The sequence below is a fragment of the Ptychodera flava genome, chromosome 1, assembly GCF_041260155.1.
Source record: "Ptychodera flava strain L36383 chromosome 1, AS_Pfla_20210202, whole genome shotgun sequence".
Taxonomy (NCBI): Eukaryota; Metazoa; Hemichordata; class Enteropneusta; family Ptychoderidae; genus Ptychodera; species Ptychodera flava.
Genome location: NC_091928.1, coordinates 35,886,562 through 35,914,398, shown reverse-complemented (window position 1 = coordinate 35,914,398; position 27,837 = coordinate 35,886,562). Strand labels below are relative to the sequence as shown.

The following is a 27,837-nucleotide window of genomic DNA, read 5'->3' as shown; positions in this document are numbered from 1 at the left end:
GCCCTCCTGCGTGTCCATAATGACATCATGCTTGCTCTCAACGACAAAAATGACGTTCTCCTCATCATGCTGGACTTGTCGGCGGCTTTTGACACAGTCGATCATGAGATACTACTTCATAGACTTCAATTTCGGTTTGGTGTCACTGGTACAGCTCTATCGTGGTTCAAGTCTTATCTCAACCATCGCAACCAGTGCGTCAAAGTTGGCTCTGCAGAATCAGCTAGTACACATATGAAGTATGGTGTTCCTCAAGGCTCAGTTCTGGGTCCGATTCTTTTTACTCTCTACACATCACCACTTGAAGACATCATCGTCCAGCATGGTTTTAATCATATGATGTATGCGGATGATACACAGATTTATGTTGTGTGTAGCAGACCTGATGAAGTTCGAGTTTCTGTCGAGGTATGCGCCAACGAAATCCGCTGCTGGATGAAATCCAATATGCTTATACTGAATGATGAGAAGACAGAGGTTGTTCAGTTTTCGTCTCGTCTCAGATCTGATGCAGTGAAACTCTCAAGTCTAAGGATTGGCGAGTCTGATATTGCCCCTTCTGCTACAGTTCGCAATCTCGGTGTGAAACTTACCCATGACGGCTCGATGTCAGACCATATCAGCCACATCTGTAAGAATGGATTTTATGCATTGCGTAGAATTGGCAAGATCCGTCAATTGTTGGACAGACCCACCACAGAAAAGATGGTCCATGCATTTGTAACTTCTCAGCTGGATTACTGCAACAGCCTTTTGTATGTGTTGGGAAATTTCAGCTCGGACGCCTTCATCACTTCAGAATGCTGCAGCTCGCCTTGTCTCGCGTACTCGACAATTTGATAATATCACACCCGTTTTCATTGATCTACACTGGCTGCCAGTAGAAGCTAGAATTAAATTCAAAATCTTGTTGACGACCTTTAAAATAGTTCATCGTGCTGCTCCACTTTATCTCATGGATCTGATCGAGATATACACCCCTACCAGAGATCTCAGATCGAGTAATTCGTTACGCTTAGTGCCACCGCGTGGAATGTTCAACAAGGCATATGGGCAGAGAGCTTTCTCTGTCTGCGCACCTTCTCTATGGAACTCATTGCCTCCTGATATTCGTAATGCCAGCTCCGTTGACTGTTTTAAGCGCGTTTTAAAGACTCACCTTTTTGCAAAGCACTATTACTAATGTTTTGGAAAGTCACCATTTTACCGGAACCGCTGATGCTTGATTTATTTTACGTTTTCTGCTACTTACTCTGTATAATTTTAATAATGTTTTTTGTATTTTGACTGTTTTTTACTCTGCAGAAATTTTCATCATTTTTAACCATTTATGTTTTTAGCCTATTTTGATTGTTTTAACATTTTAGTTTGTCATGCTTTGCTGGTGTTTTATCAATTTTAAATGTGTAAAGCGCACTGAGACGTATGTGTAGTGCGCTTTAAAGAAATAAATATTATTATTATTATTATTATGACATGGGTCAATGTCCTTGTACCAACTTTGAATAAAATGGGTTGAGATATGCCTGAGTTATGGCTCCTTACATGAAAAAATCGTAATAAAATGGCCGCCTGGCGGCCATATTGGATTGTATCACCAAAAAAATCAACGTGCCTATCTATGACATTGGTCAATGTCCTTGTACCAACTTTGAATAAAATCGGTCGAAACATGTCTGAGTTATGGCTCTGTACATGAAAAAATCGTAATAAAATGGCCGCCTGGCGGCCATATTGGATCGTATCACAAAAAAAATCAATGTACATATCTATGACATTGGTCAATGTCCTTGTACCAACTTTGAATAAAATCGGTTGAAACATGTCTGAGTTATGGCTCTTTACATGAAAAAATCGTAATAAAATGGCCGCCTGGCGGCCATATTGGATCGTATCACAAAAAAAATCAATGTACACATCTATGACATTGGTCAATGTCCTTGTACCAACTTTGAATAAAATCGGTTGAAACATGTCTGAGTTATGGCTCTTTACATGAAAAAATCGTAATAAAATGGCCGCCTGGCGGCCATATTGGATCGTATCACAAAAAAAATCAATGTACATATCTATGACATTGGTCAATGTCCTTGTACCAACTTTGAATAAAATCGGTTGAAACATGTCTGAGTTATGGCTCTTTACATGAAAAAATCGTAATAAAATGGCCGCCTGGCGTGCATCTGTATGATAAATGAAGTAATCCTTGTACCAAGTTTGAATGAAATCGCTCTTTGCATCTCTGAGATATCTGCGTGAACGGACGGACGCACGCACGGACGCACGCACGGACGCACGCACGCACCCGGACATGACCAAACCTATAAGTCCCCACGGACACCGTGACTAATAAAATTAGAAAAGATTACCAGCCTGAGGGTACCGGTACATGTAATTCTGACGTGCAGCAAGCTGATGATAATTTTTCTGTTAACCCTTTGAGCACCAAAGTCAATTTTTGTTGCCTTTCCAAAATATACCCAGTCAAATTTTTACCGATTTTTGCCAAAATTTTGAAAAAAAATTGTAGTTAATTAAATGTGATATCCATTTGCTCTAAAATTATCAAAGCAAATACAGAAAAATTCCAGTTGTGATAAAAATTGGTAAAATGTTACACTAAAATTTTGGTGGCAAAAATTACAGCACTCAAAGGGTTAAGTGGCTACCAGTACAGTACTACATGTACACTGTGTATAATTTGAATTTTCTGCCATGAGTATTGCGTCCTCAGTTCCCAATCTTCAATGTTTTGCAAGCAAATATGGATAAAAACATGCTTACACAGCTGGTCTAAGTCAACACTTGCATGAGAAACTAAAGTTCTTGATTCTATGGCCTAACTTTTTACACACTGGTATTCTCAGCGATTTCAATGATCAACACAATCTGTCATCAAAAGAAAAAAAAAGAGAAATTACAATAGATTTGAGATAATCACTCATGTGTATTTTTAAGACGTGGAAAACCTGGTCTCAATTCCACTTTTTATTTCCTTCATGTGTTTCCACGTAATTGTGAGTACCCTCAGTATGCTGTGTGGATCAAATACGGTACAAAAGCTTCAAATACATCACATTGAAAATTTAAAATGTCAAATATCACATAAGGACTTCATTCCCTTGTAACCATGGCAACAAGGCTATCATGATGATGTCACTCTCTACTGAAGCAAAAAAATAGCTTAGAAAGTTTGGATTTGTCTCAATAATTAACAACCGGAATCATAAATATTGAAAGATATGCAAGATTAGGTAACATTAACATAATATGGCTGGCCTTGAAATGTGACAGGGGTTGTTCAACTATGGTGAACATATTGTAAATACATATATCCATTATTCTGTATCATATTGACATCGCCAGACCACTCTTTGCATTCGTGTATACAGACACTACCTACTGTAAAACACTGTGTAGGGTATTATGATAAGCCATTTTTGCACATATGAATGCAAGCACACACCACAGCCCTCTGGGAATAATAACCCAAACTCTGCTTACAGTGTTTCAATCTATTGTTTTTTACATTACCGTATATCAACCCAAAACACAGCAACACAGACGTAAGCATACACTAATATGTACTCTGATCCTCTTCTTGATGCGAGATTTTGATTCTTGTTGTGTGTGTTTCTCATTCCAGAAATCAATTTTTTTTCATGAAATTTCAAACTCTAATATCCTTCAAAAATTTTTATGACCTTCCATATTGACGGATTTTAAAAATTCAAACAAATCAAACCAGGCATCGAAACAATAAACCATTGGCACATATATCATACCATATCACACACATAGCAAACAAAATCCAATAATTTTTATTGAGATACAATCTGCCTGGGGAAAACAGAACTAGATAGCATCATTAGTTTCCATTTTACACTGTGAAATATCAAGCCCCCGCTTAATCACAAACGTCCTTAAATTTTGCAAAACTTGCGATATGTCAGGCTTTATCCACGGAGCTCCCTGCAAGCAACGAAAGCGGAAGCCAAGATTTTCTGCCCACGTAAAGTAAAGCAAAAGCAGTATTTAATGAGATGAAAGTACGTTGCCACTGATGGGTTTTCAGCTGTGGTACTCAGGAAATACCTAAACCAACATGGAAACTGTTCGGTATGAATGTTCAAAAGTCGCAGCACGATACTATACCCAGCGTAAAAAGTACAGACCGTCCGTTTGACATTTATTTTGCTGCTGCGGTGACATTTTAACATTCACATAGGTGTATTTCGTGCCTAGCCATTGTCCATCACGATTTCGCATGTATTGTAAGAGCACACGTTACTGATTAAATCTGGGGACATGACAGCTCACGAATACAGGCATTATCCCTGTACTACTAGATGTAAGCCACGCTTAGCAATTCATTAAAAGGACCATAGTCTGTGTGTCAATCACAATCAATTATACGACTCCGCATATCAAACACTGTTAACACCTAGCAACTTTCTGGATAAACCATTGATTATCATGGGTGAAGGCTATTCTGTGTCTAATATTCATTATTCCCGGAAAAAGGCTCCGATTTGCTAGATCTGGAATGGTGTGAGAACATTCCATAAGCAGATTGATTAGCCTAATTCCGGCATCAGCATCAACAAAGGAACAAGGAATAGGAACGTGATATTTTTAATTTCAAAGCAGTTCTGCATTCTTCTGTGGAAATAAAACATTAATTTTCGACCAAAAACACTATCCTGACATATGGCCTTTAACTCCGACTGAAAAAATGTCTTTTTTAAATTGGTGCACACCAAGTACGATTCACAGCATAAATAACATCCATACTACTACATAAGGTATTTAAATTACAAACCACAGTAAATTTGTCAGCCATGAAATGTATGTTGTCTTCGCACGTTCCAAAAATATCAGTCTATCTAGATGCAAGAAAATTTTCTGAAAACCTAATAAATCCTACAGCCACACAGCAAACTCATAATTCCGGTTGATGTACCGGTACCTTCAGACTGCAAATCAGATTGAGTTAAAATTGGGGACCAACAGGCAAATAATGATGAACGATTGCTTTAACTGCAGTACCATACATGTACATGAACAATCCTGTATTTTGATGACTCACAGCAAATGGGGAATAACTCATTTATCGGTCAAAATAGACTTTTTTCATATTTTTAGCAGACTGTGTCTTAAGGTAATGTGCACCATGAAAGTGAAAGACTTTAACTTTTGCTCAAGCTTTCCGCAACGAAACTTTCGACCATGTGGAAAGTTTGAGCAAATGTTTAAATCTTTAAGTTTCTAGGAAAGAATTATCTTAAGGTAGTATGCACCTCCAAAGTGAAAGACTTTAACTTTTGCTCGAACTTTCCTCAACGAAACTTTCAACCATTCCCTTACCAAAGCAAAAATAAAAATAGCGCCAATGGCACTTGATCACAACTGGCACATTGTGAAACTACTCTATCTCTGGGTACACCTGTACATGAAATACTGAATGGGTAGGTGTGCTGCGGGTTTGGAGTTTGTCAGTAAATCCACACAGAAAACAAAGTCCCGAAGTAGCGAAGTCCAGCCATTTTCAAACCACACTGTTTGTCAGTGGGGTGAGCAATATTCGCAAAAATCACATTTCCAGGCTAATAGACTATGTTTTACGAAATCACACGTCCTTATTACAAATAAAAAGATCTTTGTCTTTAAATCAATGCGCCAGTAAACAGGTCCAGCAGCTAGTTATGTCATCAAGTCTGTAATGTTAAGGGTCATAACAAATGTGAGAAATCTAAAACATTAAATATGTTGTTTTTTATCAATTTTATTACCAAAAGCGCATGAAAATCTCTGATACTTTGAATCAGCCACCCTGCATATTTGTAACATTCATCAAAACCTCATTTCTGTTCCACAACTCATTAAATAGTCCACAATGCAGGATTGGTGTACATTCCAAAACTACATATATGAAAGACCCCTAAAATCAATTAGTTAAAGGGGGTTAGAAATTTCCCAAAACTATCTAACCGCTGCTCTGTTTGGCTCCATTTTTCGGAATCGGAACCTTGGAATAAGTCTGAATATCTCTACCAAATATCAATGCAGTCTGTTCAGCAGTAATGACCTATGGTCATTATGTTAAAAAATACCGCCAATGGCGCTTGGACATAATGACCGCCTAGTATTATCGGTATTTATCCACAACCACACTCACTGTGAATTAGACAGACCACGAAGTCAATGAGCAACATATAGCTGACAGACTATTTTTCACATTGCGATTTTAAGCTCATTTTCATGAGAAAAGAGACATGTATATGTATATGGAGAAAAAGCAGAAGACATATTTGTAAATTGTTTGTTAAGTGACAATCATATATGCATCTCTTGAAATTTTGTGGTTATAAGGTATAACAGTAGTGTAAGAATAATGAGGTATGAATAAGTTAGTAAAGCTAAGTTGACAGTAATTAAGATTACAAAATTATACACTAAGCTGGGGAAATCTGATTGAAATAAATGTTGAAAAGTACATGTAGCAAAGTCATGGTCATCTTTTGTCTAATACCTTGTGTAAGTTCATGAACTTTACATAAATCTTGCTATAGATTTGTTGCTATAACTGGGCAATAACTGTGTTTCAGATCATTTGAGAGCAATCTATCCATGACAAGTTTAAATTGTAATATACTTCTATTTAAAGGAGAGAAACTTCTCAAATAATTTTTTTCCCTGTAATTTGCTGTGAGAACACATGGACAGATACTCAGGACTCTATGCTGGTGCTACCTTGATAACTAACCTACAACTTGTAACGTCATTGTCTAACCTGTTCACCCAATTTCCTGTAGACAGGTCCACACTCACCATTGATAACAATGGGTTTGGGCCATACCATTGTAGTGAAAGACTGTAACATGTGAGGTTGTGGATACTTAATCTCTGGAATGTCAAAGTCTGCATATTGACTCAAGGATGTTTACTTAACAAATGCCTAGGGTCATCTCAAAAGTGAGAATCTAAACTATGAAATATGTTTTTTTTTAATGCTTTTGATGCCCAAAAGAGCATAGAAATCTCTTATACTTCGAATCAGCCATCCTGCATATTTCTAACATTCATCAAAACCTCATTTCTGTTCAACAACTCATTAAATAGTCCACAATGCAGGATTGGTGTACATTCCAAAACTACATATATGAAAGACCCCTAAAATCAATTAGATAAAAAGGGGGGTTAGAAATTTCCCAAAACTATCTAACCGGCGCTCTGTTTGGCTCCATTTTTCCGAATTGGAACCTTGGAACCAGTCTATGTATCGGTATCAAATATCAATGCAGTCCGTTCAGCAGTTTTTGACTTTTTATCGTTTACGGAAATGGACGACATCAAACATCGGTTGAAACCACCTCTATATCACAACTTCCAGTTGTGATAAAAATCGGGGGCCACCGTGCAAGATTTGATACTGGAGAAACAAATTACCAAGGATTTCCCAATATTTGAAATCAAAATGGCCACCATCCCTGTGTTAACTCTGCGGGGGAAAAATGAAATTGTAAATTTTTGAAAAACTAAGACGGTGAAAACTTTTCTTTTATCAAGAGCTTTAAAATGAACCCCCACAAGTGATACCGTAGGTCAGAAAAGAATTGATAAAATTTGAAAGCCCGAATTTCTGTCCCCCTGAGTCCTTTCAAATGTTGATAATTTTAGTTACTTCTCTCTCACACTGGGCCACTGACTTCAAATGCCCAGCTTTTCATGCTATCAAATGTTACAAACACAAAGTATAATATTTATCAGAATCGACAGTGCCCCACAAACATGATAGGATGTGAAACACAGAATATGCAGACAAGTTATCTTAAAAGTGCACTGCACTGAGTGTGGTAATAAAGTGCAGTGAAGCGAAAATGAGAGCATCATGAATGGCAAACACAAAGCAATTAATTAGGCCACAGAAAGAATAAAATTGCATTCACTTAGATAGACACAAACAAAGCATGTATAATTTTTGTTTATTTTTTTAAACCCGATCAAAAATTTCCTAAATTATTTTATGAGGCAGAATGTCCAGCGACTGAATGAATGTACTACAGGAAGAAAAACATTAAACATTTTTCAAAAAAATAATGACTACATATGTTTGAGACCATGAAGACATGGGTCAGTTATTAGACTGATGAAGAAAATTGCATTCTAAGGCGTGGCTGATTTTGTGATATCATCATACAATTTTCGAACAATCACTTTTTCTGCGAACATACCAGAGCAACCCCTATAGGGTTTTAGGCAGGGTTAACTCTCTCAGGCCTAAACCCTTACACCGGTATATAGTCTATACAGGTTAAATGCACTGTTGTTATTGTTTACATTTGTCAAAAATAACAGTACTGTACATGTTCAGTTTGACAATTAGTGTAAAATTCTCAATCGGATTCAAAATCACAAAGTATGGTACCTATAATGCACTGTATACCGTATAACATTAACAATAGGCTTCTGGGAATAAAACTAGAAACTTTGGTCAATATTAAACACTATAACATTATAAATTACAAAAAATCTTCAAAAGTTACAGCGACTGGTCCTTTGACAGGAAAATAGCTGTAGCTCCTGACAAAATTTTCATTCTTTTTGTTCTAGAAAATAAGTAAGAAGAAAGGAAAACTTACTCCTATAATCAGTCCGGGTCATTTCCAAAATTGGTGACTCATTATGATAATGTATTCCTGCTTTTAGCCAATCATCGACCAGATTACATCATTAACAAAGTACAGGTCACGCTGGGTCACAAATTACCCATCAAGTGTGATCAGCAGTTTTTGGCCCCTTATTAAGCCTCTGTCTTGTGAATTTCGACGAATTTCGACAGTCAACATAATCCACGTGTTCTGCAGAAGGTCATGTCCAACAAGGAGTCCGATTAGTGAACAAATATTCAAAATATTGACGATTCATTTCTATCCCCAGTTTATCGATTTCGCTCAAGTACGGAGAATCATTTTCTAGATGTTCGTCATCTCTATTAGAAATACTGTTATAAAGGTTATTTGTGTAGGTACGCGTATGGCGTTTTGCAAGAAGGAAGAGCGATGTCAGAGCTTTAAAATGATACCTGTTTTGTAGTTGTCCTATGCAGACTAAAAATGGTACGCCATTTTGAAAATGTGTTGACAGAGTAGACACACAACTGTTCAATATACGGTAGAATTTGTGATCGCTGCCATCTCCGATACAAATGGGGTTTTCTGAACGATCTGTGTAGGTACACGATTTATATTTCGCAGGACTTCAGTCCAGGAATCACAGCGATATATAGGGTTTGGTTGTCTAAGCCAGAAAAAATGGTACGCGATTTTGTAAATGTGTTTTGACAGAATGGCCACACAACTGTTCAACATTATGACAGACTACGGCGCGAGAGTTCGACACAGTGGTATGGCGTACGTAACCAAGGACGCATGTGGAGGTTGCCAGGAAATACAATTTTTACTGATGGCGCGCTGGACACTGATTGGCTAATGATAGGGGAAAATATTATGGTATAGCGTCGCCAATTTTGGAAATGACCCGGGCTGATAATATTCTGAAATGAAAATCGATAGCCTTGCAAATATTACATAAAGTGTACGACATGTAATGTCGTTGTTGACAAATGAATTTTTGTCTGGAGTGCAATTTGCTTTTCATCATTAATACTGGGTATTACACATATACTAGCAGTGCTGTTGTGTATCAAATTTGCTTGGGTCAAAGGTCATTGCCATAGAACCGCTGTGAGCCATAGTTGTAGTAAACTACCAAAGCAGCCTATGGGTTGGCTGACAGCGGTTCTGTAGCAATGACCTTTGACCCAAGTGCAATCCATACACCACAGCACTGCTGCATTTTCACAGCTAGACACATACATGCTGTGTTGGCAAGTTGAACACAATGCCTTTCTATATAAGTTTGAGAGAATAACAAGATGTTCTCCACAAACAGGATAAAAACAACGAAAAATACAGTCCATGAAAGTTACAACTAATGGCCTTGACGTAAAGGCAGTAGATAAATTCCAAGGAAAAATTCTTTGACTTTCCCTGGCCTTGGAAGACCATCAGAAAAGTCCCTGCAAATAGAAATTCAGTGCGATTGATTGCGTGGGTATGCAACTTTAAAGGTGAACAGCACATAAATTGCTTCAATGCACAAACAAGCCAGTGCAGAACACAATACAAACAGTGCAACACAACACAACACAACACAAAACACATAGAGTACATAAGACAAAAGGCAAACAAAACCTTTCTCTGAATTATATCACATATAACAGATTAACAATGCTTTATCACGCCACAGATATGTTGCAAACAAATAACAATATTTGCAAACAAACAAAAAGAGACAAAATATTACGGAACAGAAAAAAAAACAAATAATGAACTGACCTGGAGACAGGATGTGGAAACCACTGTATCTCCCGCTCTGTGTTTAGTTATGGAACGTGGGATGATGGCATGCGACCACAAATGACAGCCCAGGTAGGTGGATCGTGTGTGTATATAATATACAGGTGTATTGGTAATAATAAGGTGATGAATGGATTTGTAAAGATGGCACCGGGAACATATACACAGGACGGCAGCGACAACGCATCCAGGGAGGCAGCCAAAGTGGGGAGAAAATATGAATATATGCAAATGTCAGTAGCAGTTATTGCTTGATGATGGATTACTGAAAGCATTTTATGTAATGATGAGTGTCCTTTCGTTTTTTTATCCCTGCAGGCAAACAGCTGTGTCACTCAATTGTTGAAAGCTTTAGAGGCACAGCTGTGGTTAATGCTTGATTGGTGTTTAAACAAGCAGAGGCCTATGCATGACAGTTGTCAATTTTTTTTCAAGTTTTTAGCACATATATGATACATCATGTCGGTCAGTGACCATGCATGTATGGATCTGGTTATTAAATAACAATAGCAGACCACAATAGTGTTATTTATAGCCATGGCCATGTTAGTAGGGTGAAAGGTCAGCCTACATTACTGGAGGAAAGACATACCATTACACTCATATCATATTTATTGATATGCGTCCACTTGATAAAGCTATGGCAGAGAGCTGAGATTGGAAGTTTGCAGGATTATGAGTCTAGGGACAGCAGGCAGAAAGTAAAACGCCAACATCAAAATTTGTATTGTGACCCATATACAAAGCGGGAAAGTCTATAAAAGTGATAGCAGAGAGCAAAACAAAAAGAGGAGACCGCACATTAATTTTATCTTCACAACTGAAATCTTCCACATGGCAACAATATATTATAAATGCTTTCAACTTTTCTAATGCTACACCTACATTTTGATAAAACCCAAAAATTTCTGAAATATTTGGACTTTTTCATTCATGAATAAATTGGTGACTTATGTGTAGCATTGTGCTTGACAGGTACACCTATGGTAGGTGCAAGTCAAGTGTTTGGTTTCTTGAAATCTGTAAATATTGAATTGTCAAGTATATATGTAAAGTTTTTTGAAAACTACAGAAAGGAATCTGAACAGGGCCCACTTTCTCTTGTGTGTTTTCAGGAGTGGATTTTGAAATAAACAGTCATTGTGGCACATGTATGGTACTTCTGATATGGTACATGTGTATGTTACAAAGGAGATCAGTGATGACGACAAATGAGAGCAAAATTGTACAGTGAGAGGGGTGATTTGTTGCCAGATGTTTAAACTCAGTTGTAAGGCCATGAGAAATGACACTGCTATGTTAAACATCACTTTAAAGTGTGTGTGCGTACATAGTGGTTAGATTAATTGACATAAATGTACAAACACAAGTACAATACATATAAGACATAACATATACATGTAATCACTTTAACACCTGTAACAGCTACAGTTAAAAACACACAGCAATAGGATGTGAAATGGGGAGCAAAGATTTTCAGGAAGAGTTGTTGATCATTGTCACTCAAAGTACCATGGAAAGATGTCTGATCAAAAATTAAATCATCATGGAATAAACAAATCATTGTAAATACCGGTATGTTATGAAATAGGACAATGGATATACTGCAGAAAATAGAGTTATCAAAACAAGTCAACAATTGTATGAAACATGGACATACATACAGACAGACTGACATACACAGACTGGCACAGAGTGATGACATTGGCCCCAATTGTGCCTTGGCCCATGGAGAGTGATAAAGATATAACAAACAGCTGAATGTAATGATAAAATAGTTAAGTATAGGCCTATACAGGCACTGAGGGTGAATATGTTACAGCAATTTGATTAGTTTCTTTTCCTTTTCTACTTCTGTGATAATTTTTAAGACAATCAATATGCAAGGCAGTTCATGTATTGACAATTATGTTATCTTTTACAAGCACACAGTAAACTGTTCTTGATTTTCATTTACAATCTTTGACATAGACTGAAATACATGAGATGCAACCAATGTTTACACTTTGCCCATACACCAGATACATGGAGAAATTTCAACATACAATCATCAACTCAGAAACCCTACAGGAAAAAATAAACATTGTTTTCTTCCAGAACAGCTGGTACATCCACATCTGGAACAACTTACAAACCAATTACACAAGGATGATGACACAAGAGATAAAGTTAAACTGTGGTGAACTTGACTATTCCTTTCAAATCCTTACCTAACTTGACATCTTAAACTAAAATACACTGCATGGTTAATTGTGCACAAAAATACATCGGGATGGACCATTTGATAAGGGACGGTGTCTGAAGATCGATGAGGTACATTATCTTTTTTATCCGATCCATTGTACATTCTTTTTCCCCACTCTCTCACCTTTTCTTTTTGTCAAACCTTCTCTGGCTGAATTTTTTAATTGGCATTTGTTTGGAATTTTTTCAAAATCTGCCAGAATTTTTTTACCGCATTTCAACACCAAATACAGTTTACTATACAAATGCTTACTAAATCACCACATTATATACTCTTAGTTCCAGTAGGTATAAAATTACCAAAAAAATCTTAAAAATACAAAATGAAAGATATCCCAGTAAAACTGAAAGTTTCGCAAAGTTGTCCAAAAATTCAAAATTCCGGATTTCAACTTAATTTCAATATATCTTATTAACAAAAAGTTAAAACCCTAAGGACCAGTTTACTAAATATCAAAGCAATCAGACTGGTAAATTTTGAGAAACAAATTTTTTGACAAAAAATGAGAAAAATTGCCCCCCAAAATACAAATTGCAGATTCATCCTAATTTTAAATATATCTAATCAACATAAACCCTAGGAACCTGTACACTAGATATCAAAGCTACCAGATCAGAAGTTTTTGGAGAAAAATTTTTTGACCAAAAAAGGCAAAAATTGCCCCAAAAATAAAAAAAATTGCCAGTTTCAACATACCTTCAATACATTATATTAAGATTAATCTTAAATACCTGTATACCAAATACATGTATCAAAGCTATCAAATCACAGTTTTGGATTAAAAAAATTTTTATCAAAAATTGGCAAAATTGCCCAAAATTACAAATATGACAATATCAATACAATTTGTACAAGCATGACTGAGGTCATTCTGAGGAACATGAATATTAAGTTTCATAGCATTCAGACGAGCGATTTCAGAGAACAAGATTTTTTGACTAAAAACGGAAAAATACCCTAAAAATACAAACATGCAATTTCATCCTAATTTTTGCACACATAATTTAGAATACCCAAAGAAATCTGCATACCAAGTTTCAACCAAATCTGACCAATGCTTACTGAGTTTTAGCCATTTGTAGGATTTTTCCTTTTTTCCCCCTCATTTGCATATTTTTGGCACTGACATGTTCATTTGAACAAATTCACATCTCCACCCCTAGGTGCACCTGTACACCAAATACTAGGACAGTAGGTGCTACGGTTTAGGAGTTTTTGATCCGGACGGACTAACAGACATACATACATACTTACATACATACACACAGACGCCATTTTTCCACCTTATACGAATACCTCCCATTTGTATATATAAATATGCATATATGGGAGCGTAAAAGGACGTCTTCTACAGACCCGTACGCCCAAGAGATCATGTCAATGCATGGTTTGTGCACATGATAAAATTACACTGAGATATAAATATAGGTGACACATGTCTATGACGATACAAAAACCTTAACAAAAGAGGACCAATAGAAATGATAACAGCATCTACAAGCAATGTTTTCTAAAGGTTCTTCTCACATGGAGGGAATGTCACCCCTGCTTTAAAATTTGGGGGGATTTGGTTCTGAATGAGGGGCAATTAATACAATGAATTATGCATATTTATGCAAATCATATATTTTTTACGGTACATGAAAATAAATGTCATAGCATTAGTAAAATATCAAATAAAAGACACTCCTGTTTATTTTTTCCATCTTGTAAATGTTAAATAAATTAGAAGCCTACACAAATCATTCACACTTCATTCATTTCAGTTCAAACAGAGTTCTGTATTATCTGGAGGCAAACTCTACTTGATAGTCTTTCAGCTGTATCACATCCTTTAATAAGCAGATAGTATGTAAGCTTGTGTCACTTCACTTTGGCTACATATGATATAGTGGATGTCATCAACTGTTACATCATAGACAGTAACCATGAAGTGGAATGTTACTATAAATACTCTGTTTTAATCATAATCTCAAACCTCATTGTAGGAGGGCGATGTGTCACACATTTGTGATTATTTGAGGGGGAGGGGGATTTTGATTAGCTAAGGGGGATTCCTGTAATTATGCATCCTAGAAACCCAGAAAAAACACTACATGTACTGCTGCTTTAATAATTCAAGTTGCATGCACATCATCAGTTCATCTGGTACAATAATGAGCTTTATTTGTAAACGTATAAAAAGGTCACTGATATGATGTAGCATCAACAGGAATTTACAAATTATACCGCATCTTTGAACATATTGCCATGCATTGCCTGCATATTAATCGGTTCAATCTGACATTTGCATATGATCGCAAAAAATTAGTTTTGTTTACTACACACAGTAATAGTATACTTGATCATTATCACCATGATGGTAACACTTTGATGAATATGATAATGCTACCATTGAAGCAGTTAAAAAGCTCACTTTCCTTTGACATTATCTCGAGATTAAAATGAATTATTTTCCAGGAATATCCATGTTCTTTTTGAAGGTCACACTATTGTACATAATATTTACGCCACAGCTTATCATTAATTAAATCTTGTGTTTTGAGACATACAGTAAATCCTAAGGTTATATACCTTGTACTTTTTTATTTTCTTGTGAAATAATATTCTTGTGTGAAAGCTATGACATATAACTAAGCTATGAATGGAACAGGATCATTTTAGGATCTCTAAAACGTACAAATCTAAAACATGTTGATGACCTCTACACATATCTGCAATACCAGCATAACGTTTATGACAAATAAATTTTGCCTTCAAAATTTTTACATTTACATGTACGGTGCACGTAATTATGCAGCTACGCCATTTTATTTTTTCCAAGAAATGATACAACCTTATGACTTTGAACTTATGCAAATAGCATGTGAAAATCTAAAGTTGTAATGGCTAGCCATTTCTTTCAACAGAAAATGCTCTCGTCTAAAGTTATATTGAGAAAAGCACAAATTCATCCAATAAACTGATATACTGTTTTCTCTGTAGATACATCATACAAAAGTGCAGCACACGAGAGTCTCTTTTGTTGATTGTGAAGCAATGAAGTCAGGCACACTTACATGTAATTGAAATGAACAGTCTACCATAAACACAACTTATTATGAAGGCTTAGATGCCCTCTGCAAAAGCTGTGTTCATCATATATATCATACACATTTAATACTCCCATATAGCAGAGACGGTCAGGGTCAATGGAACACTAACAATTTCCACACATGAAGCGACATGCAGTGGCAAATACATGTAAAGTTCAAAACAACACAATTAAAGTCATGGCTTGGGCTAAAGAGTGCACCATTAAATCAAAAGATTCGACTAATGGTTCAGCCCAATTAAACAATGATGAAAGGTGCACAGTGTATGTTCTTGCAGTGAACGCAAAAGATGAAATGCTGCCCACAGCTGACACGACCAGCTTCTAAAACTATAGATGGTAGAAGTGAAACTGTCTGTGCTCAAACATGCAAAATCAAATTTCACCGTAATTTGAATAGGTATCAAGGTTGGTTACACATATAATAACAAGGAGTGTTACATGTATCATCCCCTCTGGGAGCTGTATAGGGGCGGTCTTGTCACCAGTATGTTCTCAATAAACTCAACACTATAAAATTATTGGTTCAAACGAGATGTCGTATTCGAGAATCCACCTTGACTTTTATTTTCGTCGCCGATCGATACAAAATACATTTAACTAGCTGAGGTATTTTTTGGCATTGTGTCAATTTTTCTTGCACAACAAACCGTTGTAAACACAAAATCAGTATGTTTTTTGTTGTTTTGAGTCTGTATACGATGTTTGATACAGACAGCAATGCATTATGGGATAACCAGATGAAGGTGTATAATGGAGACCCATACACAGCGGAATCTTTCAGTCTAATCTACCCCTGCTAGTAGCTACAATGATAATACACTGAGTGTAAAACAAATGAGGCACCTACTGCTAATGACACATTTATCAAGCATCCAATTTACAGATTACATTCTCGGTGAAAGCGGGAAATTGGTTCTCTATGCGGGGATGCAAGTTTCATTGAAATGAGATTAGGATTAATAAAGCTTGGTCGCGCCAATAGCACTAATTGTCAAAGTGTCACACTACCTTACAGGAACTAACTACGGTAACAAGAGTAATGAGGCGCTGAGAAGCTGAGAGCATCACATCAATGCGTGTTTGTTCTGTACAGTTGTTGCTATTAGTATTTCAACGGGATGTGCTCACTCTCTTCAAGACACGGGACATCAGTTTTTCTTCGGAGATCATCTCCAGATTTTGAGCTCAGATACTGACTTCTTGATATTGAATTTGCATAGTAAATGGAAAAATTTTGAGACACAAATGGCATACACGGTAGGTCATGAGATCAATATTCAAAGAATAGATCACTACTGTATCCAGGACAAAAATGGTTTGCCATATAACCTTTGGTAACACATCAATTTAGGCATCCCATAAAAGACTAGCAATACTGATTTATTTCCTTAAGGTATTCGGTCACCTGTTTTTTAACAGCAAATCACAGATTTTATGTGGGTGGCGTATGAACTCTCACATATAGTATAGGAGTATGAGATTGATAAATCTCCGGCTTATGCTATGGTACCATGGCTACCCACACGACAAGCCATGGCATACTTAGCAGCGTCGTCTGCATGAGCTTTCATGTCTTGAATATGGGGATTGACAGCTACAGGTGTCACGGGTAGTACGCTAAGCCCCGCCCACTTTACCATATATGGAATATGCAAATTTACAGTGACTGTGTGCCTTTAATGTGAGTCCAAATAACTGCCCCTGGGGTACATTCTACCTCAAGTGAGCTTTCCATAAACACTTGTGTGATGGTCATATGAATTCTACAAATTTCACTGCTTGAGTTACCACATAGACTGTGTGTATTTATTTATCAAGTTTGTGTTTTTTAGCATGTACTGTGTTACAAATACTGGTACATTTGCTCAGCAAGCAATGTTTAATCAAATCATGTGTCATGGTTTTACCTTATTTAGGCATTGATTTGTGATGCATGAGGTTAGACTCTGAAATGGTGAACTCTGGCAAAGACTATGGCTATTGTAATGTTACATAGGTTTTGTGTAGTCTTGGAACTGTCAACAATTCTACCCTTGCATTCTCACGAAGATTTCCGGCAAAAGTGTTGGGACTGAGTATACTCAGATAATTACCGACTATTTCTTTGAGCAGCTTGGCTAAAATCTATTCTTACCTGAGGCATGTGCAGTAGGATCTGAGTATATGCATTTACTACAGTTTTTTCCACAGTGAAGCTTTATACAGGATCTGAGTATACATTAAATCTACTTTCAAATATGGTTTTTTTTTGGTACGGGTGCAATCAGCTGTTCTAAACCGCTGATTCTATCATTTTGTGGATTCAAAATCACGAATATATACAATTGTAACCTTTTGCATTAGACCTTTCATGAAAGAACAGATCTACTTTGAATTGAACCGTTCTGAAATATGAGGGTGATGTATCCCCTGCCTTTGATTAAAATGAAATAACCGGATGAGTATCACTGCTTTATATCTGGAAAATTTCATTAGTAGCCATGGCAACATACAATGTAGCATAAGCCAGAGATATATCATCAATCTCATGCTCCTATACTGTATTTTGATCACACGCACGTATGTGAGTGAAAAGAAAGATTTTTCAAGCTGTCTCCCAACCAAACACCCTTTACAAATACAGAGTTAGCCTCCATTCATGGCGATTCGTTTCTATCTCAGAGTCTGCCTAAAGGAACAGAATTTCAATTGACACGGATGGTAACTTGAATATATTTCAATTACATCTTTAATGACGGTGCCTACAGAGAAAGATAGAAATATATGCAGTGGCTTGTCTGCAGTATAACTTGATTCAAATATGAAGATTTATTGCACAGTAGTGTATGTATATGTCTCTTTTTACAATAAGGTAGAAAATTTCATATGAAAATTCAGAATGTTGCGAGTGGACTAAAGCTAATGTGTAAGGTACATGTGTGTGCATTGCCAAATCAGGTCAATTGGTTGAAATGGCCAAAATTAACAGAAACATTCATTTTAGCCTTTAAATAATTCAGGAAACACATGTGCCAGGGACTGTGTGCATATCTGTAAGCCTCAAGGTAGATAAGGGTATCAATAATTACTACAGACTATTGCCAGGGGATCATATGTGGATATCAGTGTAATACAACATGGAGATTGGAGTAAGATTTTGTAGCAATCTATTCATATGCAAAGTACAATGATACAAAAGAGCCCATTTTATGCAAATTTTTACACAATTATGCATGAGGGCATCCCATCTGTAAAATTTGCATAAGATAGGCTCTTTTGTATCATTGTACTTTGCATATGAACAGATTGCTACAAAATCCTACTCCTCCAATCTCCATGTTGTATTACACTGATATCTGCCTATTTTATGCAAATTTTACACAATTATGCATGAGGCCATCCCATCTATAAATTTTGATATTTTGGCAATGATGCAGTACAGAACAATTACATGTACATTAAAATCAGGAACAAAAAAAAGGTGTGAACCACCACCAACTTTAACAAGGTATTCACACTGACAAAACATCTTGTCTGAAAAGTTTCCATGGCAACATCGAACAAAATGTCAAGAACTGAAAGTCTTGTGATGCATGCTATCATACATAGGTATAATATTACGAAATTACTAAATGTCATTTGAGGCTAATCAGACACAAACACATAGAAACCATCAATCATTTCAGTAAGACAGCAAACAATTTTATGCCGGCAGACAAAAAATATACACTTCTCCCTGGGGATACTGCATCATTAGAATATTCATTTATTTTATAAATAATTGATCTTGCTTTGATTTATGATTTTACCAAATTGCAATACTCTTCTTGATTAAAGATTATCTTATGGAGCTGTACATGCACCCGTTGCATAGCATACTGATACAGAAAAATGATATGGTAGTTGTGGAGACTTTTGTCTAAATAATTTTGCATTGATATTAAAATATACTTCATTGTATCTACATGAATCTACAGGTATCCATCTATCTATCAATCTATCATGTATATGTGTCTGTCTGTCTGTCTATGTGTATGTATACAGTATATATAATTTAGTCTGGTCTGTCTATGTATGTATACATGTACTATATACTGTATATATATACATGTGTATATATATATATATATATATATATATATATATATATATATATATATATATATATATATGTGTGTGGCGATATATATATATATATATATATATATATATATATATATGTATAGCACCTCTTCAGTAATATACAAAGCTACTGTAACCACAACAACGATCAGAAATACTACATTGGACTCACGGACTCAACCTTCAAACAAAGATACATATACCTTAAGTACACATTTAAAACACCCAAACACAGAAATAGCACAGAGCTTTAAAAATTAATATGGATTCTCAAAGACAACAACAGAAACCATGATACAATATCAAATGGTCAATCATCAACAGGGCCCCCCCTATGCAAATAAAACAAGCCTTTGCACAGCAGAAAAGCTCCATGTAATCTATTCTGACTGTAAAGCAACTCTTGACAAGCGAACAGAATTCCTTTCAAAATGCAGACACCGCAGCAAATTCCTCCTCATCAATATCTGACTTGCCATTAGCCGCAACCGCTTATTTGAATATGCATACTCACCTGCAACAAAATATAAACAGTCCCCATTCCCGCCAAATACTCCCTCCTGATGATTGCTTACCGCATGAAACAGCCTGTAGAGTGACAGCTACAAGTTCCTAGATTCTCAATATATATATATATATATATATATATATATATATATATATATATTGTATATATTTATATGTATATATATACTTGTATATATATATATATATATATATATATATATATATATAATATATATATATATTATATTATATATTATATATATATATATATTTATATATATATATTATTTTTATATATATATATATATATATATATATATATATATATATATATATATATATATATATATATACATATGTCTGTCTGTCTGTCTACCTGCCTGCCTGCCAGTTTGTCTGTCTGTCTGTCTGTTGGTCTATACATACTGTGTAGTCAATGTATATGAGAGTATGGATGATGATTTTTAAGGTCAAACTTAAAATTTACTACAGCCTTAATTGTTTTAAGGTTGAATTTGTATTAATTTTGAAGGCCTCAAGAGCAAGAAACACACATACCGGTACATGACAAAATACTCAACTGTGAAAGGGGGACCCTGCCTGGTGTTAAAGGCTGCACTTCTCATTACATAAGGGTATTACAGAAACATATATGAATCTGAAGGACAAATGTCGTATATGCATCCCATAGAAAGTTTGTATCATACATGTAACCAATATCAATGTGCAACCTTGCATGACATCTTATATTTTAATTTGGCTATTAATCTGCTACAACAGCAATCATGCCCGGCACAGTCCCTAATGGATGGACTGTGTGCTACGGTAGGTTCTAACTAAGGCCAAGCTAGATGCCTTTGGGCCTGGCCCATGATTTTAATATGATACGAAAAAATTCAGGTCCTTGCATGTTCACACTGTTTTTCAATCTCCCGCCTTTGAGTCACTTATTGACCTTCCACTGGGCCTACTGTTAGGGCATCAAGTTGGCGCTGATTTGTTGATCTACATTGTAAACTGTTCACACATACCCGATACACAATTTGAACCTGGTCTCGATCACTTTGTGCCAGCTCTGAATCCATTTCCTCTCTGAGCCAACACAAATTAGGCTGGCCGAGGGCAGACCCAGGATTGCACAGCTCAGTCACATTTTCTTTTCTTTGACAAGGGAAAACTCAGAGGCAACCAGTACTAGCTGAGTGTGAATGTACTATAGGAACTACTAACTGGGAAGAAAAATAAATCTATCACAATAACAATAATAATAATATCAGTTACTTACTTGCAGTTAGTTATGCTGGTTATTGTGATGACCTCAAGGCCATACTGATGGATTTTATACATGGATAGTTGTCATGCTGACACAGCTATGAAATATTTCCTATTGTCTCATTTCCCTTCAGCTACATGAACCTACCAGTGTATAGTACCTAGGTGAATCGATTTCAAATTACAATTGCCAGGATGTAAATTTATGATGGCAATTGTTATGCAAATGAGGATATTTTGTTATTGTATAACAAAGCTACACATTGTTCACCGAAACCAGGGCTATCTGAATTTTAAAACCAACAGAGTAATGGTTACATGGTATGCCTACTACATGTATAATAAATTAAAATTCTTTTTCTCTCTTCAATACAGACACACAAGTTTTCTTTCTCCATTAATATTCCATAAGTCTCCTTTCAGCTTGTACATAGAAATCTGGGAAGAATGGGAATATGACAAGGATTTTATTGTGATTTGGAAATGGGACTTGATCAATGCCTGAACAAATAAGAGTTTGAATAATGAAATTACTAATGATTATGTCATTATATTCCGTTTGATGATCAATGATGGCTGGTACTCTTTCAGTTTCCAATGCACTGTACGCGATTCACACCGGAATATTTGGTATTACCAGAATCACTACAGCACTAATGTAGTAAAGGCTACAGAATCAATACAGAAATCTCAAATGTACCAGAGAATGTATCTACAGACATGAAGGCATGTTGACAGCTTCATGCTACTAAGTGTTTGTACACAAATCAAGTCCCTGGTTTCAGCTGAATATCTTTCAACTTGACCCTTTCAGCACCAAAGTCTATTTCTGTCCCCTTTATAAAATCAATGCTGGTCAATTTTTCTCGGATTTTTGCAAAAATTTTGAGAAAAAACTGTAGCCTATGTAACGTGATGTCCATTTTGTCAAAAATTATCAAAAAAATTACACAAAAAAATCACAAAAATTGGTAAAATTTTGCACTAAAATTTTGGCGAGAGAAAATCACAGCGCTCAAAGGGTTAAAGGGGCAGTCTGGTTCTCACAGTAATGGTTGTTGACATTGACTGTTAATGTGATTTTAGTCCTCTGCTCTTCTTTCAACTTCTGAGCACTGTGGGTCAATTTGCTCAGCGATAAAAAGCTGATAAAAGACCTGTCCCTCTGAGAAGTATCGTTTGATTTGTTTCAAGAAAGTGGAACGTGCATCTCTTCATGCAAGGCCGCAATTTCGTACACGACACTCTGGTTAAGATATCAGTTTGCTTGCTGTACATGAGTATGTGAGAGAGCTTAGAGTGGGCACACATGTATCACATGTCCCTGGCAGTTAAATTTCCACCAACGGTGAAGCTGTGTGTGGCGTACGTGTTCTGAAGCAAGAGATTATCCAGCGACATATTAAACAAAAGTCTTCCATACAATGCAGTCTGGCTCTGTCAGCAATGTCGTGGTGAGTGTTATCCTACAACACACGACATACTGCCTGCTCACTGTCTAACTTTTGTTTGAAAATAATAGGAAATTTTCCATTTGTTACAGAAGCAGAATTGCAGAGAAATAGATCTTGAGGACACTATTAAACCTGTACTTACATGTACATGTATGTGTCTATAAATACATGGTGTTGTTCACTGACTCACAAATTTCAACAACATTATTTCATTTTTTTTATTTGTATGCTACCATCCATAGTGTATCAGACATAAAAGTTTGGGGTATTAAATTTAAATCTTTCCTTTTTGTATACACATTCTACATCAGTCAAATATTAAACAAAACAGCCTCTTTTTACAACATGTTCAATGTACTTGGCAACAAATACAAATGTGTTGTTGGCCTGACAACTGAAATCAAGCATAGCGTGGACGCCATGAAGATGCCAGTGATTCAAACTTGAGTTTCTCAATAGAAAGTTTTAAACTTGCTCAGACTTTTCTCAAGAAAATTTTAAACCATTATCTTGCATAATCAAAAAGTTTGGTGTTAGAGAACCAAGTTACCAGAAATTTAAAATGGCTACGGTACCTTTTGTAATTCATTGTGAAAAACGATATCTTAAAGTTTATAAGAGCCAGATTCTGAAAATTTATTTTGCCACAAGGCTTCTAAATGAGTCCGGACATGCAGAAGACCAGAACACTGAAGTTGAAGTGTACTTGAAAATCTGTTTCTGGAAACGCACACTTCAATTTTCACAGCCAGAGCTTTTTTCTGTTCCACAAACCTCTTAACAGCAATGCGAGTAGGTATTCCCGTAAAGAGAGGCCAGTGGTTAACGACGATGCACACTGTACATGTAGATAGGCAAAAACACGTACTATCTCCTTGCACTGACTTACTGCTTCGAGAGAATACTAAATACATGTCCATTGATTTTTCTGCTGTTTTTAATTCTATAATATTCAACGCAGGTATTTGTACTATTTACTGCATATCTGTGAAAATCAATACACAATTCCTTTGCTCTGCGTATGGATACATTTGGCTTTTTTCAGGTTTTATATATTTACTATTGAACTACGAATATGAGTGAGATTTTGAAAAAATGCAGTTTGCACCAACAACTGATGTATTTATTAATAATCATTGTGACTTCTCATACATCACTGGTACACCATGAAAAATGGAACACTGTTAATTGCCAGTTTTGCACTGTGACAAAAATAGCAAACATCACAAAATACATGCGTGTGTATGACTTGATTGCAAATGGCGTTGTCCTCAGCAGCAGTGCCATGACCGTACGCCCATATTGTGGTTCCGTCCTAATGAATCTCTCAGACCAATTTTTCTGTTTATGGGCAAAACCTGCAACATTCCAATACTTCGATGATAATGGCTTTGATCTACATGTACCTCATTCAGTTCAATGGCAAGGCAAGTAATTGTTGCTGATATTTTCCAAAAATATGAAGGCAACAGACAAACGCATTATAAAAGCTAAAACACTCCAATTATTTATTTCATGGGTGTTGCAACTACTATTGAGAAATACCAAGCAAGAACGTTTGGAATTTTGAATACAAATAACGAAGGACACCATATTAATTTAGAGTCAGTTCAGTCAGTTCAAAGCAACAGTTTATCAGCTGATTATTTGCACACCAAGGGTAATAAAAAGACTTCAACTGCCGTCTGCTGCACGACAATTATTCACTATGGAAGCACTCAGGCATGAAAACATGTACTGAAAATTAAAGACCCTGACGAGCATGACAACACAGCCTCAGCACTGTTTTGGAGTTGCTATGTCTAGTAAGTTACATCTTGTCTTACCGTTATAACCCTGGCACCATTGTGGTTTTGCCTGAGCACATCATTACATGTACGTTGTATTTTTTTTCTCTTTTGTCTGTGACAATGGCAAGCATGGACCAGTACACAGCAAAATTGGGAACAAGGTTCCTTTTTATCACAAAAAAAAGACTTACCGTTTTCTACGGCAAAATGGGACCTCTAGCCTATACCGCAATGTGGGCTTGGAGGATCAACAAAATATGTGGACTTCATTGTACAAATAAAAACACAAATTGTTAATGTTTAATTCAGATGATTACCTGCAACTCTTTATTAATTTTTGACTGTTTTTGTTGCATAGCATCGTGTTACCAGGATGTTGTAGAATCAAAACCATGACAAAAACTGGCACAGTATACATGTACTATTATAGGGACATACAATATGCTGATTATTTCAAACTTTTGAAATATTCCTTGTCTCATTTTCTTTTCTTTTCTTTTAAACTTAAAAGTCAAATCAACATTTACATTAGAAAGCAACAGATTGGGTGATCTTTCGTTACACAGGTTTTTTTATCAATTATATCATCAAATCAGTTTAATATTTGATCATTTTCAGGTAGACTGCGCCTCAGGGACAGAGATTCAGATTCACTTTTACAATGCACTGTACCTTTTTGGTCTACCGTTTGTAGGGGCTCGTTTTGAAGCCCATAGTAGAGGAAATAAAGTGTTTACTGAGCTTATTTTTGTGAAAATTGAAAATCTTTTCCTCATAGAGTATCAATATGGCAGGGATATGGCAGCCATCTTGTATTTCAAGTGTCTGTAAATTTTGGGTAATTGGATGATTTTAAAGAAATAAATCTGTAGATGCACATCAGACCGCATCGATGAAACTAATCATGGATTAAAACCACAGCACAGACTGGCACGCTGGTGTACGTACAGCATCATAGATCCAGCCTATGTACCCACTGAAGAGGATAGCAGGTGACCATTCACGCTGTAACAAATCCCTGTCAGAATTTAACACTGTCATTGCCAAGTACAATCCAAACTCCAACACGCGAGACGATGGGGTTAAAAACCAACAGTGGAAAAATACTGAACACCTTTGCACGCATGTTAACTAGAACTGAAACTGTGCATACACCTTGGTACTAACATACACATGTTGTAAAGTAGAGAGTTCTAAAAACCTGGCAGACAGTAGACATACATGTACCTGAGTTTGTAAACTAAACGGTTAAAGCATGGCAAAAATAGGGTCATAGTTCACAGAGGTACATGTACATGTATCCTTCCAGTGTTTCACCTTCACCTAGCCTGAGTTGAATGAGATGAAATAACAAAGGCATGTCTCCCTCACTTTTCTTTGTTCAATTGTAATCAACCTACAGTAGTGCGAGATGCACTTCAAGGTGATTCTGTAGTATTCAAAACTCATCCGTCGTGACATGGCAATGGCAAAACAAAGTTTTCTTTGACACAAGAATTTAGAGTTCAAGAAATGGTTTTTTTTTAAATATTCCACCGAAATGGGGTGTGCATGTATTAAAGTCACCCCATCTCATCTCCCAATGCCCATCCCCTCCCCACCTGTAGAAATCCAACAATATAATTTAAAAGATTATTGTTATGCCCAAATTTGACGGCAATAGGGCTCTCTTTCTGTCAAAAATTATCAGACCTAAAAATTTCCTCTGCAATGGACAGTAGAACAGTCGAAGTCGTTAAACCAATCTTCTGTGACACAGACTTCAGGAACAGCAGCAGACAAATGAAACCATAGAGCTTTACACTCACTCTAACGTCTGAATCAATACAACGGGTATTGTCTGGTGTGATTTTAACTACCACGGACTGTCTGGTCTGATTTTAACTACCACTGACTGTCTGGTCTGACTTTAACTACCTGTGTCTGATCAACGCCACTATTGGGTAGCTTGACGTCATTCTCTATTAAAAAGGTGATTTTCTACAGCTTATTATAATAAACTCCACGCAATTTTACGTGACACATGAGCCAGCGTGTACAAAGTCAGGAGATTGATGAAGTTTGACCCCGCGACCTCAGTGTCCGTACTATGCTGTATCCACAACACATCTAGGACTGTTCTACGGCATTTACTCAGTGTGGTGCACATTGATCTCTGCCGTGAACAAATGACCCCAGTGTACGTGCCACTCAGTCCAGACCTGAATCTGAAATGAAATGAAATGCAAAGCCATGTACTTCCAATAGCTATATATGTTGCCTGAGGGAGTATCACATACCAATATTTCTTTCGTGAAATCATCTGTTTACACACAACAGCTTTTATATTACACACACAACTGACTTTTCTGCTCTGAGGTAGACAGTCCATTTTTTGCTAGGTAAATCACTACTGCAGATGCGAGTTTCTCCACCCCTCCTGTGAAGAATCTCCCCCATTTCACAAATGCACTATTCCGATCACACTAGAGACTATACGACAGGATTTTACCATGGAAAGATACTGTTTAGGGTTGAATGGAGAGTGTACATGTATTTATGCGAACAAGAATTAGAGACTTTTAAAGCTATCTTTATCATGACTCAACCACTGTTACCGCATGGATCAAAGCCAAAACTGTTACCGCATGGATCAAAGCCACTCGATGGTATCTAGGTCATATGTGTAATATCCCACATGTCCGCGATAGCTGTGAATATCAAGAACCAACGTGCGACTGACCTCCACTCCGGCAGTGAGAACATAAAATTAAAATGAAAAGGAGCCAGCGCATATCAAGTGCTGACGTTGTAATTACTCGATGTATTCATGTAAAATTAATGACCAGTTCTAACAACAATGGCATTTTTTTTATCTGACTGGGTGCTTTTAGAAAGAGAGTATCTGCACTATCAATGTATCGTTGACTTTAACGGGAACAAAGCACCTTTGTTTCAATTGATCACGAAG

At 36.4% G+C, this 27,837-nt stretch overlaps 1 protein-coding gene across 11 annotated transcripts in view; it reads right to left on the bottom strand.

The window, feature by feature from the left end:
- LOC139136172 (oxysterol-binding protein-related protein 8-like) overlaps window positions 1-27,837 on the bottom strand; it is a 121,235-nt gene that overhangs the window by 75,911 nt on the left and 17,487 nt on the right. For 3 of the 11 annotated variants that reach the window (XM_070703931.1, XM_070703965.1, XM_070703952.1), the window contains exon 2: window positions 10,401-10,437. The exons of 6 other annotated variants lie outside the window; for them this stretch is intronic. In XM_070703931.1, coding sequence (XP_070560032.1) covers window positions 10,401-10,437 — 37 coding nt within the window. Of the gene's footprint in view, window positions 1-10,400; window positions 10,438-21,656; window positions 21,679-27,837 lie in introns of those variants that run through there. 2 more of the 11 variants (XM_070703970.1, XM_070703981.1) reach the window with 2 other exon arrangements.